General features: G+C 46.1%; 4 protein-coding genes across 10 annotated transcripts in view; 3 read left to right on the top strand and 1 right to left on the bottom strand.

Moving 5' to 3' along the window:
* Positions 1–8,681, top strand: part of LOC118510863 (adenylate cyclase type 3) — a 40,563-nt gene extending 31,882 nt beyond the window's left edge. For both annotated transcript variants that reach the window (XM_036053210.1, XM_036053209.1), the window contains exons 14-19: positions 1,674–1,790; positions 3,302–3,497; positions 4,706–4,778; positions 4,938–5,010; positions 5,122–5,430; positions 5,495–8,681. In XM_036053210.1, coding sequence (XP_035909103.1) covers positions 1,674–1,790; positions 3,302–3,497; positions 4,706–4,778; positions 4,938–5,010; positions 5,122–5,430; positions 5,495–6,493 — 1,767 coding nt within the window. In that variant the 3' untranslated portion in view covers positions 6,494–8,681. The remainder of the gene's footprint in view (positions 1–1,673; positions 1,791–3,301; positions 3,498–4,705; positions 4,779–4,937; positions 5,011–5,121; positions 5,431–5,494) is intronic.
* Positions 8,682–8,828: 147 nt separating this feature from the next.
* LOC118510045 lies at positions 8,829–10,107 on the top strand. The gene is made up of 3 exons (XM_036051433.1): positions 8,829–9,285; positions 9,344–9,671; positions 9,734–10,107. Exons 1-3 carry the CDS (start codon positions 8,829–8,831, stop codon positions 9,933–9,935), a joined length of 987 nt encoding a protein of 328 aa, XP_035907326.1. The 3' UTR covers positions 9,936–10,107.
* On the bottom strand, positions 9,945–15,154 carry LOC118510861 (adenylate kinase isoenzyme 1). Of its 6 annotated transcripts, none has more exons than XM_036053200.1 (7): positions 14,942–15,145; positions 13,806–14,376; positions 12,547–12,681; positions 12,014–12,288; positions 11,854–11,938; positions 10,735–10,884; positions 9,945–10,558 (listed from the first exon to the last, which is right to left on the bottom strand). In XM_036053200.1, the coding sequence occupies exons 2-7, from the start codon at positions 13,806–13,808 to the stop codon at positions 10,472–10,474; spliced, it is 735 nt and encodes a 244-aa protein (XP_035909093.1). In that variant the 5' UTR covers positions 13,809–14,376; positions 14,942–15,145; the 3' UTR covers positions 9,945–10,471. The 6 variants fall into 6 exon arrangements, with proteins under 6 accessions (XP_035909093.1, XP_035909094.1, XP_035909095.1 ...); XM_036053201.1 differs by having other exon boundaries at positions 14,929–15,129; XM_036053202.1 differs by lacking the exon at positions 12,547–12,681 and having other exon boundaries at positions 9,948–10,558; positions 14,942–15,113.
* On the top strand, positions 11,178–11,939 carry LOC118510862. The gene is made up of 2 exons (XM_036053208.1): positions 11,178–11,277; positions 11,337–11,939. Exons 1-2 carry the CDS (start codon positions 11,240–11,242, stop codon positions 11,830–11,832), a joined length of 534 nt encoding a protein of 177 aa, XP_035909101.1. The 5' UTR covers positions 11,178–11,239; the 3' UTR covers positions 11,833–11,939.
* Positions 15,155–15,170: the final 16 nt, after the last annotated feature.

Genomic DNA, 15,170 nt, shown 5'->3' with positions numbered 1-15,170 from the left:
ATTTTACTTCAGATTCAAATGAATTCAAATGAAATGTAAATGAACCAGTAAAAGAAAGGTCATTGAAGAAGAGCTAAAGAGAACCTTAAAGATCATTCTAACTTGCCACAACAGCCATTCCGCTGTTTGCTCGGAATCGATATTTTATTCCACGATTCTCCTACAAACTTCCGAATCGATCCCCCCACCCAATCGATCGGAACCTCCTTCAATGCTCATTAATTTAAAATAAAGTGACCCGAACCGTGTCGTACGAAAAGGAAGCGCAGCAAAACGCTGCTCGTTCATAAAATGGAACGATTTAAAACTTTTCTTGTCGTAAACTTTCAATCGCTTTCGCGTTATGCTCCGCAGCGATACGCTTCAGCTACCATATGTTGTCGCATGTTCGCCTAGATAGCGCGAGCTGGTTAACCTCAGCTCAGTCGTTAAGACGGGGGAACCAAACACACGCCAGAAATTGATATCGAATAAAAGCGAACCAGCACGCGTGCTGCTAACGATAAATAACGATTTCACACCACATCGAGCGCCGGAACAACGCGCGGAACACAATCGTTTGACGATCATTTGCTACGAACAATAGTGATGGCGGGAAGCCGTATGGGTGTCGAAACATGGTCGAGTTCGAGATAGGTTCCGTGTCATCCCCGTGCCTGCCCTGTTGACAATATATGTGCAGAGTGCAGAACCGACAGCCGGACATGGGAAACTTGTTCTCCTTTTCGCGCTACACATCCTTTTTTCTCTGGTTCTCCCACTCCACGGGACGAACAAACTGACAGCCTTTGTACTGAACGGCGGACGGCGGTATGATTATTCGTGCCGTGTTTTCAATTCCTCTGTCTCGCCGTCGCGTACTGTGCAGCGTGTAATTTTTCTTGCACCATTTATCTATTCAAACATCTGCCAGCGCCTGTGTCCCTGTGTGGCTGTGAGTGTTTGAAAAGCGCAGTAAAAATTGAGCAACGTTTACAGTAAACGAGACCGGCGCGCGCGTTGCATAAAACGAGCACATATAAATCATCACCCTGAATGGACGGCGTGGGATATGCTTTGCACATTACTTGCAAAGCGGAGGTTCAGCTGACCGTACTAGGAAACTGGCAAGAGCAGACAAAATAAGAGGAAAAATAATTCACTCAAATGCAAATTGCAAATGGTCGTGTGATGGAAAAAGAATACTTTTCTACACCACAGCACCCCCTCCTATCCTGTGAGCTTTTCCTAGATAGATCCTCTCATTCACATTCAGCAGCTGACACGGGCTGAATACACCAGAGCACCAGTAGGTATGGTGATTTATTTCACTTTGGTCGCTCTTTTTTCCTCCGTATACACTCTGTTCTTTCTATGCAACTGATCAAAACCCGTCAAAGAAACTTGCATACAAAATAAGCCACCAGCACTAGCTTTGCTCGTTCGCTCGCTCGCGTGGTGGTGGTGATGGTCGTAATCCTGTAATAGAATTTTCCCACCCGAACCAGAGCTTAAGCATTGTAAAGCGACACCACAGGGAATTAGAGGGTGATTTCGCTTTTATTGCATTGTTCCACACTTCACACACAGGCCCCCCTTCTGTGTCCAACACGTCCAAAGGGGGGGGGGACAGAAAACCCCTTTTTTAACACCATCATTTTTTTTTTTGTTCGTGCCTTTCTTTCTGTCTCCAGATTCTGCCGGCATTCATCACGCTAAACAGCAAACGATACAACGATAGCACCAGCTTACGGAAATCGACGGCCATCATTATCGTACTGCTGCTGGGCGTTTCGAACGTGAGCGACATGGTAAGTAGCGGGCGTCCTGTGCCGTTCACTATTTGCCCGGCGGAGGTTAATATTTACCGTCATGAAAACGGCCTTCGGTGTGAAGAAAGTGATCTCGATCGCGGGTAGAATTTAAACCTAACGTTTAGTGAGCAAATCTACTGAGATTTTGAGTATCGTACAGCGGGGGTCCTTAGTCCAGGCTCATCGGAAAGGGTTTTCGTTCAGTTACAATTTAACGGTTATTCAATGGAAATTAAATTTATAAGAATACAGTTGCTTGTTCTCCTTCTGCTTGACCTTTTCATAGAAAATTCACAAAGTTGATTTTTTTAAATCTCATAAAGTAGGATAAAATATTGAGCGTAAGCTACGAATAATCAAAAGTGCAGCAATTAAATGCTTGATATGATGGGGAAAAAGTTTTGCCATTCTGGGGAAAATTAAATAAAAATTGAATGCCGAAGTGTTTTCTAAATATCGATCTACATACAGATAGACAATATTTAGTCGTTTTATGTATAATAAATTATAGAGGACATATAATAGCTCCTCATGAAGGTTTTATTTAGATTGTTTAACCACTTTCCCGATATAAGAGCTTAAGCAGATCAGGGTTATTCCAGTTTTGATTCATTTGAAAGTATGAAATAAGAAAACGCCTTAAAGTATGCAACGATTTTTAATTTTTAAATTCCCTAACGATCGGTTGAAACAAACAAATTTGCCTTTGAGCATAAGTTTAAAACCATTTTCCGACCAAAAATCATAAAATCTTTTAAGATAAAAGATATTCAGCTTTTTTCCCAGTCAGTAGTGTGCTCCATTGTCGTTCATTTTTTATTTTATACATGAAAATTGGCCTCAGAGACGGAAGAACAGTGCTCACACGCAAAAATTAACCATTGTAGAGGAAAATTAAAAAATAAGAGATTATCAAAAGAGACACAACAACAACTGACAAATGATCAAAAGGCTATCTTAACCCAATAATTGCATACTTTTAGGCTGACGCATCTAAAGCACAGCTTAATCGGTGTTTCGCTAAGAGAATTGTTAATCCTTTGTTTATATTAGTACCACCATACCACAAACGTATATTTTGGGAATTATTTCCAAATCAGCAAAACATCAGACCGGCCTTACATTCCAATTTGTATAACAAAAAATTACCTTCCAACAAATCCTACCTTCAATCCAACCAAAGTTCAACCTAATGCGCATTTCAAAAGGGACAGTAATCCTTCTGAGTAACAGATTTAATTTTAATTATACAATCGACAACCCTTTTCGATGAGTTTCGAATAAAGCTTACAATTTTGTATCCCATCCTTATCATCACATATGGATCCTTACACTGTCTGTAAAATCACTTCTCACTATCACTTTCTCTCTCTCTCTCTCTCTCTCTCTCTCTCTCTCTCTCTCTCTCTCTCTCTCTCTCTCTCTTCCTTGCGCTCTGTCGGACACGCTGGACACACTATGCATACTAATGCCTCCGACACTCAAACCCCCCTCCCCCGGGCATCCAGCTGGCCTCCTCGCATCGGACACCGCTAAGCCTCAACATTACCAACGTGTCGTTCGCGTCGACCGAGATGGAACCGTCGAGCGTGTGTCTGTTCCCGTCGTACTTCAGTAACTATACCGTTTTAATACTAATTGCCACCTCAATCATAACGCAATTATCGCATCTCAGCAAAATTTTATTAATGATCATCATAACCGGTAAATACAGCCTTTTCTCAAGCTTATGCTTTCTCCCACTCTCCTCCTCCCCCACAACCTCCCCCTCTTTCCCTCGCTCTCTCTCACGGTCCTCAAACCACAAGATGATGTTTGTCAGGTCACATTCACACACGTCATTTGGTTGCCATTTGAAGCATCCGGACGTGAGGTCATGATTCTCGGCGGAATTGGAAAATCGTCGAGTGCCTCATAAGCACCGATTTGCCACACAAATCGGAACACGAACGTGAAGGCAGAGAAGTTAGTGTACCAAATGTGCCGTACTGTGCCTTCAAGTGTGGTTCAATGCAGTTTGATTAAATTTATTCATATCCTACTCGGAACGATTTCCTGCCCCAAGCAGAAACCTTCCACTACCGGCCGCATTGAGCAGGATGTGCATTGGAAGCAGCAAGAAAAGCATAAACCCAAGAACCAAGAAACCTTGGGCTTGCTGGGTTTTGCAATATTCAACAGTTCCTGCCATTGTTCCTGTGTGGTGAGCTGTAAAATGTCTTCCAAGATGGAACCGCTCGCACCGTTTTCCCTTCGCTTTCCGGCTGGTGGGGAAAACCCTATCCATCTTCGAAATCCTTTCAAACCCGTTCCCGAGTAATCCACTCTGTGCGCTCGGCCGGAGCCAAACGTCCTGCTTTTGCATGCTTCTTTTGATTGCTTTGCGGCAATTACTTGCCAAGTCCGTCCGCCACTTTCTTCCCTCACGGCCGAACGTCGATCGGTGTCCTGGGGGGTTTTGCATTCTCCCGGCTGCTAGCGAAGAGGCAAACAGGGATTTATACTTGTGCTGAATAATTTCTGCTGACCATCATTAGCACAAACTAATTAAAAAGTAATAGCTTTACGGGCCCACGGCCGGTCTAGCCTACGCTTTGATTATCTGCCAACTTTCCATGGCGTTGGTCCGAAGCAGAAGACTCACTTACCCCTTCAATGGGTTTGGCTCACAAGGTCATGGGAATCCGGCTGATGCTAATCGACGTGAGCTATGAGAAAACCTATTTAACTTCTTGACCCATCATCGTCCCTTGTGCCTTCCTGGTGGAAGACAGTTCCTCCGTGTCCTCGCCCAGCCTACCTGTTCCCGATAACCTCCCAAGCAAAGTAGACACACTCAACTCAAACGGCCAACAACATCTGCTGATATGCTTTTATTCTGAATCTTCCATCTCGGCGAACCCTGGGCACAGCGATCCATTGCTACGTGAACATCTTCCACCTGGACGAAGCATTCCGAAACGAGGACTTTGGTATCATGAACGTGTATGTATAGTGGGGGAAAATGATTTTCTGTTCTCGTGTGTGAGTGTGCGTGCCTGTGTCATTCGCGAAACACCAACACGCCGTCTCAGTTGTGCCAGAGGTTTGTTACTACTAATTGGGGACTTGCCTTTCTGTTTTTTTTTTCTTTCTGTTCCACAGCTTTCCACTACGCTACACACTGTCCGCGCTGCTGGTGGCCGTCACGATAGCGCTCTCCTTCCTGGCCCGACACGTAATGATTTGCCCGTTCCAAGCAAAAACATTAATCTCCCTCGGAGTTTCACTAATTAAGGTGCTGTTTTCCTTCCCCCACTGGCCCTTTTTTTCTCTTTCCACTCTTCAGATCGATAAGGTAGATCGTGTAATATTCATGTGGAAGACGGAGGTGATCGACCAGAAGGAGAAGGCGAGCGATATGCGGCGCCGGAACGAGGCGCTCGTCTACAACGTTCTGCCGATGCACGTGGCGGAACATTTCATGGGCAATCGGAAACGGTCGCACGATGACCTGTACTCGCAGAGCTACGCCGAGGTGGGCGTCCTGTTCGCCAGCATGCCCAACTTTTCCGACTTCTACTCGGAGGAAACGGTCAACAACCAGGGGCTGGAGTGTTTGCGCTTTCTGAACGAGGTCATATCGGACTTCGACGCGGTAGGTTGATGTTGAATCCATTCACTGATGTTGTTGTATGCTGAATGTTTTCGCACCCTTCCAGCTGCTGGAGTTGCCACAGTTCCAGGACATCATTAAAATCAAGACAATCGGGTCCACGTACATGGCGGCCAGCGGTCTAAACCCGTCCCGTATCGTCAAGCCGGAAGATCCGGTCTCGGTGCGGTGGGCCCATCTGGCGCTGCTGGTAGAGTTTGCGCTCGAGCTGAAGAAAGCGCTCCAGGGCATCAATGAGCAGTCGTTCAATCATTTCGTGCTGAAGATGGGCGTTAATCATGGACCGATTACGGCCGGTGTGATTGGTGCCCGCAAACCACACTACGATATCTGGGGCAACACGGTTAACGTAGCGTCCCGGATGGAAAGTACCGGAAAGGCCGGAGCGATTCAGGTGACGGAGGAAACGTGTCAGATACTGCAAACGTTCGGGTACACGTTCGAACAGCGTGGACTCGTAGCGGTGAAGGGTAAGGGCCAGCTGATGACGTACTATCTGCAGGGGAAGGTTCCACGACCGGCTGGGCCAACTGCATCACCCATTCTGCAGAATGTAACCGCCATGGAGACGGTCCAGGAGGTGGACGAATCGAAGGAAAGTCCACCGGCCCTGGCACCACCAACCACCGACGGCACTTCACCCGCCCATCAGCTACACTCGATGTCCTCCAGCACGACCAGCCCGAACAGTGTGCGGCTCAATCAGGAGTACGTCGAGATGAAGGCATCGAACAGCAGTAGTACGACGACCGCGGTACAGGAGAGCGTCACCAAGCAGCAGGCCAGCAGCACGCTAACGGTCGTGTCGGAGAAAACTACCACCATTTCTAGTACGAGCAGCACTAGCTCCACCATCGAAACCACCGTCAGCAAAACGGCCCAATCGAGTGTGAGGTCGTCGACGCTGTTCAATGGAGGCGAAGGAACGCCGGCGGACGACAGTGACGCCCAGACACCGTTGCTCGAGGGCAAGAACAGTACCAACGCTAGCTCGAACCACTTCGGCGAGGGCGAAAAGGATGCACTGCTGGAGAATGGCTCCTAAGGAGTGATGGAGGAGCGCATCGCGCCATCTTCTTTGATAATCGCGTAGTGTATAGTGGTAAGCTTTAACGTTGGGGACAAGTGATCGTCACACCGAGCGTGGTAGTATATACCAAAGAGTTTTAAGTTTGCAAAAAAAAGGAAATTGGTTTTGTTGAGTATCGTTAGCTAAATCTATTTCGCCTAGTCAAAACAAAGCATCATTTACTCCAGTACTCTATTATTGTTTGGAGCATATTTTTAAAACCTCTAAACGCTTGTTGGCACCTCCAAAAACCTTTGCTTTAGATAGCTGATATGCCTGAGATGTGTTGGCTGGTGTATTTATTGAAAGGAAGATCTTGTGAAACGAAGATTTAAAAGACTGCCAGAAACTGATATATACTTACGTTAGTAAAACTCCTCGCTCCCCATCTCTCCCGGAAGTACTTTAGTACAATCATCGGTACAATTAGGTCTTTCGGTGGCCACGATTCTAATTTTTAGTACAATATATTTGTGTTTTTTTCTACTTTCGAAAGAGGCTTCTTAACTTACTCAAATGATACTGTACTCAGTGCGCTGAGTGCGAGGAAAGCATTCCACCGATATAAGTACATGATCACCGCATAGTGGCGGTCCTGTGGCGGTTTATGGTACGCTGGTTCGTTTCTCCACACTAGGAACGCACACACTATTCTTCCCTTGTTTATTTTTAATCAGTAGTTTTATGTAACGAATTGCGGAAACCAACATATCTTGTTGCATTAATCGAACGATCGACAATGGTGGATCACAACTTCACGAACCTTTTAGGAGAATTATTTACTTACGATACTTTTAAACCTCATTACCTAACGAAACAGATATACGTTGTCGTTCGATGCACAAACTATTATTATTTTTAAAGAAAGAAAAAAAAACAAATTATTTTAAATAAAAGATAAAACAATTCGAAACGAAATGAAACACCAGTTTTCAAAGGAAACACACAAGAGAAACAAACCAAAATTTCGATTAGAAAAAAAGCAAATTGGCAATAACGAAGCAGAAACAGTAGAGAATGAAAGGGAAGGAAATGAAGCATGAAAGAGAAGGGTGTAGCAACACTAGTAGCATTCATTCAATGTGATTAAATCGACGCATCGACTCATTAATATGATGTACTGTACTTGTTGTTTTGCGCTTCATAACAAGATGGATATGTACTTAGAGTTAAGGGTAAAGTTGAGACACTTTGCAAAAGTGATACAAACAAAATATACAGCAAGAGTGAACAAAAATACCGCGAAAACTGCATTAAAATTAAAATCCAATCTTAAAAAATTGATGTGAATTAGAGACAAAGCCCCAACAAAACCTTCACCGCATACAAGAAAATAAAACAAACATAAGAGATGAAGAGAAGGTAGTGCGAGAGTAAGGGCATCAGTGTAGGACACTAGCGAACTAGCGCGAAGGGCGAATGTGCGTGTGTGAATACTCATTCTTCACCTGAATGTGTGTTTGTGTGTATGTCTGTTAACAAATTTTCTTCGACGTCATTCTTGAATGAAGATAAACCCGCTTTAGCAGATGAACAGTCGCTAGGGAGGGACGATAGAAGCAGCAGTAGTAATAGCAGTAGCATTAGCAGCTAGAAATTAAAGGTGGACATTAAGAGGGAAGAGAGATACAGTCCCCGTTTCAAGGCGAGCAACAGCAAAGCAAGAAAGAGTCGAACGAGTGTCACGTGTAATCACTGAAGGCCCGTGTAGCGACTAAAACACCAAGAGCCGATCTGTCTGCCCTTGGCACATTACGCCTAAGCGCACTGTCCTGTGACGTTACCTTTTTTCTATTGAAAATGTTTTTTATATCAGTCCCTGTCTAGTCACTGTCCAAGGATACGGAGAGAAAAACACAAATCAACTTAAGTACAAAACCGATCACAAAACGTAAAACCCAAACCGAAATCTCACGCATGATCACCCGATCGAGTATATCGGTTAGCTTCATCCTTATTTTAAGATCGACCCCATCGAACCACACTGTGTGTAGATTAGTTTTGTCTTAGTCCCATGTGTGTCCCATGCAGAAGACAAAGGTCACCCTAGTTGCTATGTGTGCGTGTAAAGCAAAACAGAGATCGAGTATAACTCGAATGGCGGTCCTCCTACCGAAGAATCTCATGCAGTAAAATAAAATCGCTGAATACAAAACCCCCTGTACTTGCGCTTTTTTTTTGTCTACGGTCTGACGACGTTAATGATGACAGTAGAACCTATAGAAATGTCCATCACTGTCTATCTGAACCATGTCAGCAAATGTCGACATTAGACTGGTTCCAGCGAGCGCTTGCCGGACTCACCACCAATATGCATTTGACAGTTGTACTAGCAGCACTAGTGTTCTTGCGCTCGCCACCAGAGGGCACTAGCTTGCGGAGCTGTGAGATAGCCGCCCGTAAGATAGTGCATCGGTTCTATCCCCTGCGCCACTGTCAACGCTCCAACCGCTCCGTGATCGGGTTAAAGAATGTGAAAACGGTGCGTGAGTGTGCGGATTTCGCTCGTGACAAACAGGGGCTGGCTTTTAACTTTGCACCGCTCGATCGTAACAGTAGCAATTGGTATGAGTTGGTGAAGGAACGCGAACGGAATAGGTCCACCGTGCCACCATGGAAACCTCAGCCACCACGTGTTGCGTTCAACTCGTTCGGGTTCGATGATTTCTACAACTGCCATGTGTTGGATTGTCCCGAGTATCGAAACCTGTCGACGATCGTTAATGATACGCGGTTCGATTACTACACGCTTTACGCGAGATTGCTGCGTAAGTTTTTCTGTTTGGGAACTATGAAGAACGTGCCATAATGACTGGGTTTTTATAGCATCTTCGAATGCCACCTGTATACCTTCGATCGGGATGTTTTTGTTTGAGGACACTAGGAACAACTACTCGAACGCGTACAACTCCTGTGTCACTGCCGGTGGTAGTCTAGCGCACATTGCTAGTGATGCTAGAACGTTCCATCTAGCTAAGTATCTTGTGAACCTATCGAGCGGGAACTATACGACGGCGAATTCCACCAACGTAACCACAGCTGAGCCCGTGTACTACGTGGGGTTGAACGAGACGATAAAGAATCGATTTTTCACCTCAGCAGAAGAACGGTTGGACTGCTTCACCTTTCGAGCGTGGGCTCCAGGACATCCGGAGTAAGTGTGCCTTATGCTTATGAACTATTATTATCGTCTTACTATTATTACCTCTACCTCAGCCGTAATCGACATCCTCCCAGCTGTGTGGCACTTACCGATGAAGGATCGTGGAAGGTGTACAACTGCAACCGAACGCTGCCGTACATCTGCGAGCTACACACCTCCGGGCCAGCTCTCTACGCACCGAAGCTAAAACGGAAATGCTTTGTCAAGCGTCCAAACAACAGAAAAGCTCCCTCCCGACGAGTAACAACACTATGAAGCTGAGCGTCTGTTTATAGAATCTTATTTATTCGAACATTTGTTCCCCGGGCGCTCGGAAGCGCAACACGACACAAATCAACGAACACGGTCAAACATGCATTCTTTGGCTTGAGCTAGGCTACGGAGCGTTGCTGTGGCTAACTGGGTTTCAAAAACGACGGTTAAAAAACGACCAACATCGATACGATTGCTTGTGCTACACTAATAAAACGCAGGAAAAACATTGTGTCCAACACATCCGCGCTACATTTTGTCTACGCGTCTTACAAGCTATTATTGAAATTGATAAGCGTATTTTGTTTTCTGCCGCTTAGAGGCTCTATCTCGCCCTCGTATGCTACCGCTGATACGGTTGCGAGATACGGCCATTTGGCATTGTGTATTGTGCGGCACACCATGGTGCGTGATAGGCCGCAACGAAAAAGTGCGCCCATCGTCTGAGGTGTCGCACGTGAACAGACGTGAATGATTGTGCATGGATGCTGGATTGCAATGCGCTGATAAAGCCGCACGAAACCTTGCCCTTGGCTGCTTTACTTCTTGCCCTTGGCCGCCAGCAGCTCATCGATGGCTTTCTCCACATCGGCAAAGATGTCTTCCGGAGCGCGTTCGGCGTTGATCTGTTAGGAAAAGCAAAGAGGGAATGGTTTTTAAGGGCACCACGAGCTATAAACATCGTTAAAATGAAGAGGTGCTACGCAGATTGCATATATTTAGGCGAGATTTTTAACGTTACTCAAATAAAACGCCTAAATGCATGCAATGTCTCTTACATTATATTAAAATAAGTGCTTACCCTCCTCAGCTGCGTTGGATACTGGGTCAGAATCTTCTCCGTGTTCTCCCGGAAGGTGGCGATGCGAGTCTTCAGCGTTTCCTCGTTATCATCCGCACGAACCGTGGCCGATTCGGCTGCGCGCTTCATGATACGTGCCACCAACGTTTCCTGTCAAAGCAAAACATATCCTCAAGCAAGCCATTCACATAAAAAAAAGATTGTACTTGGTATGAAAAAAGCATCCGCTTCGGAACCTTTAGTGCTGCTGCTGCAACACATTCGAAACGCGAACCCTTGAAGCTTCAAGCGCGTCCTTTCAATCCTTTCAAACATCGACATCCACCTGTCAGCAGGTTAATTGCAATGTTTTAGCTTTTTTTATTCGATCGATCCAAACCGGTCATGGTCCTTGAATGCAGGCGCTCGAGCTTCCAACACAAAATAAGTGCATGTGCAGTGTCAGTATCGTTTTTGGTGTATGCACGGCAAGCTGTAAGGTGCTAGGTACTAGCGGAAATCTGAGATGACTACCTGGGCGGGCATGAAAATAGGCTCCAAACAGTAAGTTTTTCAATGCAAGAAGAAAACACCGGGTCTCTCACAAAGTTTCTCCACTGCAGGGGTCAACCAAACAACAAGCAAGCGCCGATGCGCTTTTCGGACACATTAACGGCCGCACTGGGAAATCGCAAAAACAAGTACAAGGACGTCTCGAAGGATCTCAACAGTCTGATCAACCGCGAAGAGCTGGAGGATGAAATATTTGTGCCCAACTATAACATCCGCAAAATCAAAGCTATGATAGCTCGTGTAGTGAAGCAACAGTTCATCGTGCGCAATGAGGACGGTGATCTGCTGAAGTGGGTGTACGAGCCAGACAAGAATCTTGAAATGAGTCAATCGATTGCGAAAGCAGTCAAAGATCGACTACGCAACCTGAATCTGCCTCGCTATCGGGTCGTGTGTTTCTGCTCTATTGTGGAAAAACAGATGCAAGGCGTTCACTACAAGATGAAGTACATACTCGACCCGTACATGGACAACTACGTCCAGTACGTGCACGATGGCGCCATCTTCTGGATCATTACGACAGCTTTTCTGGTGCACAAAGACTAGATGTGGCTGGTTAGTACTTACGTTCGAGCACTCGAAGTACAGGATGATGTCTACCGGTGCGATAAACTTCTCGAACTCAGGTCCCTGGGCAGGTTCGCGTGGATAGCTATGATAAAGTTCAAAAACATCTTCCCGGTGAGACTTTACATCTTCCCGACATAGAATAGACAGCACTACTCACCCATCAATCAGGTATCCAACGGTACCGTTCAACGCCTTCACCATGGCCGCCTCCAGCAGCTTCAGCACGGTCTCGTTTGGCACCAGAATACCCTGCTTCATCATGTCCTGCAGCTCCTTGCCCTTCTCCGAACCGGACGCGACCTCGTCGCGCAACAGATCACCCGTGCTGAAGTGCGAGAAGTTGTACTTCGCGACGATCTTCGCACACTGGGTACCCTTACCACAGCCCGGTCCACCCAGAACCCAGATAATCGGAACGTTGGCGTCGCGCATCTGTACAGTGATCAACAGAAAGCACAATGCTCAACTCATTGCTGTTAACGGGCATGCATATCAGCGAACACTGAGAAGTGAGCCTGTGCGGTGGATTAGTTCCAAGTACGAAAGAGCGCCATGATGCGAAGGAAGAGTCCTGCTCTGGCGTGCGATCAGGGTTAGAAAGAAGGGGAGGGTAGGAAAGAAAGCGCAGAAAAGCGTACAACACCATTCAGTGGGAAGATGTACACGGCCAACCGGCTGAGCGTAACTTACGTGGCCAACCGAGCTGCCACCAGCGTTCGGTACCTGCACCGCCGGTGAGCTGCCGCCGGATGATGGAGCGGACGTGTTTGCCTTCTCCTTTGCCTTGGACTCTTGCTCCAGCGCCATCTGGTGGCACATGAATAACTGACCAGCGCAAGGCGAACAAAGCGAATGGAGGAAATCGAACAGCACAGTACCAACACAAGGTGAGAGTGAGTAATACAAGAATGTGAAGAATTCGGAGCCGATCCTAAGCAAATAAACCTCATGAATGCCTTTCTAACTTACTTCCTAACTCCCTAACTAAGCTTCTATCGATCAGGGGGTGATCTACCGGGGAGGCCATCTATTTCCAACAAATAGGTCCTATTTTTCATCACGACATTGTACCGAATAATGCTGAACCACAAACCTAGCTCTATTTCACGCATCATTAAGGACGGGCTGCATTTTTCAACAGCCAACCTTATACAAAAATAGTCCACCCATCCACCCAGCACGACTGACGCCATCAACCTCCTATAATTCACAGCAGTATCAAACAAAAGGATTCGACGGTGATTTGCTTCCGTCGGGCGCATCTGTCCCTCTGATAATGAATGCCGCACATTAAAATTTCACTTTTCACTGCCACCGCTGTTCTTGGCACCCAGGCCGTGCTCTGTGAGCGGAAACGCGGCCCTGAAGGAAAACATTCGCCACTGTCTCTACATGCCGCCATTGGGTGGGGAGGTCAAGCCAGCCAGTTTATGCCTTGAAATCGGTCGACTTATTTTTAGACCGTCCACTGCTGGCGTGTTGGGTACGGTTCGTCAAACAAACCTTCCGATTCTCGGTAACCATTACCGCTTAGTGGTCGGTGCTGTTTTGCTTAAGGTTAACGGCGAACAGAAATGACACCTTGCCGAATTCCTTCAGGTTCAGGGTTTTCGAACCGCACGATCGGTAAGGTTTAGCTGGACGATTATCAAGATTTTGAGCGAAAGAAAACCGCACTACCTACGGCGTTGAACCGTATTACGCAATCATGTTGCGTAGACCTGGCGGCTTGAGTGGAAAACCTCATTACCCTATCAACAATCACACCTCATAGCAAGACCACCGACAGTCTCACACATCGTTGGAAACAGTACACCACACTAGAACTAGCTACTTCTGGTTCGGCTTAATCACTGGAAAATGAAATGCATCGAGTGGGGGGCGGGGGGGAGGGAACTGAAAACTTCGGGGGAGGAAAAATCCAAACACGGACCGTGACACGCACTCACCATGATGAGGAACTTGGCGAGGCTTGCTTGCTGCACGAAATCCACAAGTAATACTAACTCAAGCTCGCGTCAGCAAGCTTCTAAGCGTACTGCTGTCCGCCCTCACCGGGGTCGCGAAAAACTCGCGCGATTCTCTATCTCGCACAACCGAGACCGCGCAATTTGTTTGCGTTTCGCGGCTGTGTGCGTGTGATTGCGAGCGATGTTTAGAGAGCGAAACGTTAGGGAAGGTAAGGGTAGCTTGTTTAATACACTCGGACGGAAGCGAGGCGTCGAGAACGGGTGGCGGAGAGCGTTGTGGGGGCAGGTGGGTTTTGTTTTATTTTTAATCAACTACGGGTCAACCAGCACTAGAGGTGGTGTCTGAAATCTCTCAACACCCCTTCCCACCGCGATCAATTGTATTGCGCTGGCTATTGCGTGTGTTATTGCGAGCACCAGGCGCACTACTCAGGAAGTCGGTGATGGTGAGATGGTTGTGAGCTGTGTTTGCAAAGTGAACGCTTCCTCCGGCCCGGTTGATTATGATCGTGCTGGATCGTGATCTAGGCGATCGTGTTGGAACGTGACACTGAAACGAGCGTTTAATTGAATATATTATGTACTCGAGAAGTGGGTATATTAATCTCACGGGTGGCTAAACTCCCCTAGAGAAGCTCTTGGATGGATGTTTTTGGATTATAGAAATTCATTTGAAAAATCTTTACAAAAAAGAAATCCCAAATCCTTAAACACGAACAAAATATAATTTTGAAATAAACTAATTCTAGCCAATTCTAGTGGAGTACACAGTAGAATGTCACCTTACGGATGTTTACCCTTTCACACGAGAAATCACGACCGAGGAAGCGGTTATGCGGAATGACATAAGTTTTTCAAGGACAACTTTCCCTCCCACGGACACGACACTTTTCCTCCTAGGCGTGTCCAATTTTCAATAGAAATTACAGTCCATCCTTCCTATTCACGGATAAAGACACGATTTTCTTTAGAATAAAGATATCGATCAAACTTCAAGCTGTCGTGACGAGTTTTTTTATCACCAAAACTTGGGTAACTGCTTTATCATAGTTTCATATCACTTTATGACAATAGGATGATAGTAATAGAATTAAAAGCTTACACTAGGTACACACCTCAGAGGAGCAGATTGTGGAACAATTTATAATATTCTAACTACACGAGTACGGAATATCCTTTTGTCTTGGCAGGAATCGCAACCCACACTTTATTTTAAAAAAAACGCACTCCAAATCAGTTTGTTTACATCAGTGCTGCATTACTGATGGGAGGAAATGTTGATACGCTCCTGAAAAAGACCAATTCTTCGCCTCATTCATGAGATACTTGCATTGTCATTTCGCA

This window comes from Anopheles stephensi, chromosome 3, assembly GCF_013141755.1.
Source record: "Anopheles stephensi strain Indian chromosome 3, UCI_ANSTEP_V1.0, whole genome shotgun sequence".
Taxonomy (NCBI): domain Eukaryota; kingdom Metazoa; phylum Arthropoda; class Insecta; order Diptera; family Culicidae; genus Anopheles; species Anopheles stephensi.
Note: the sequence above shows the minus strand (reverse complement) of the source record. Positions and strands in the feature narration are given on the sequence as shown.

Coding starts and splice junctions, on each gene's coding strand:
- LOC118510045 (XM_036051433.1), top strand. CDS start 8,829: ATGCATTTGACAGTTGTACTAGCAGCACTAGTGTTCTTGCGCTCGCCA. Junction 9,286..9,343: donor GCTTTACGCGAGATTGCTGC/GTAAGTTTTTCT, acceptor GGGTTTTTATAG/CATCTTCGAATGCCACCTGT. Junction 9,672..9,733: donor TGGGCTCCAGGACATCCGGA/GTAAGTGTGCCT, acceptor CCTCTACCTCAG/CCGTAATCGACATCCTCCCA.
- LOC118510862 (XM_036053208.1), top strand. CDS start 11,240: ATGACTACCTGGGCGGGCATGAAAATAGGCTCCAAACA. Junction 11,278..11,336: donor ATGAAAATAGGCTCCAAACA/GTAAGTTTTTCA, acceptor TCTCCACTGCAG/GGGTCAACCAAACAACAAGC.
- LOC118510861 (XM_036053200.1), bottom strand. Junction 10,885..11,853: donor TGTACTTCGAGTGCTCGAAC/GTAAGTACTAAC, acceptor TTGCTTTGACAG/GAAACGTTGGTGGCACGTAT. Junction 10,559..10,734: donor ATCCAACGCAGCTGAGGAGG/GTAAGCACTTAT, acceptor TTTTCCTAACAG/ATCAACGCCGAACGCGCTCC.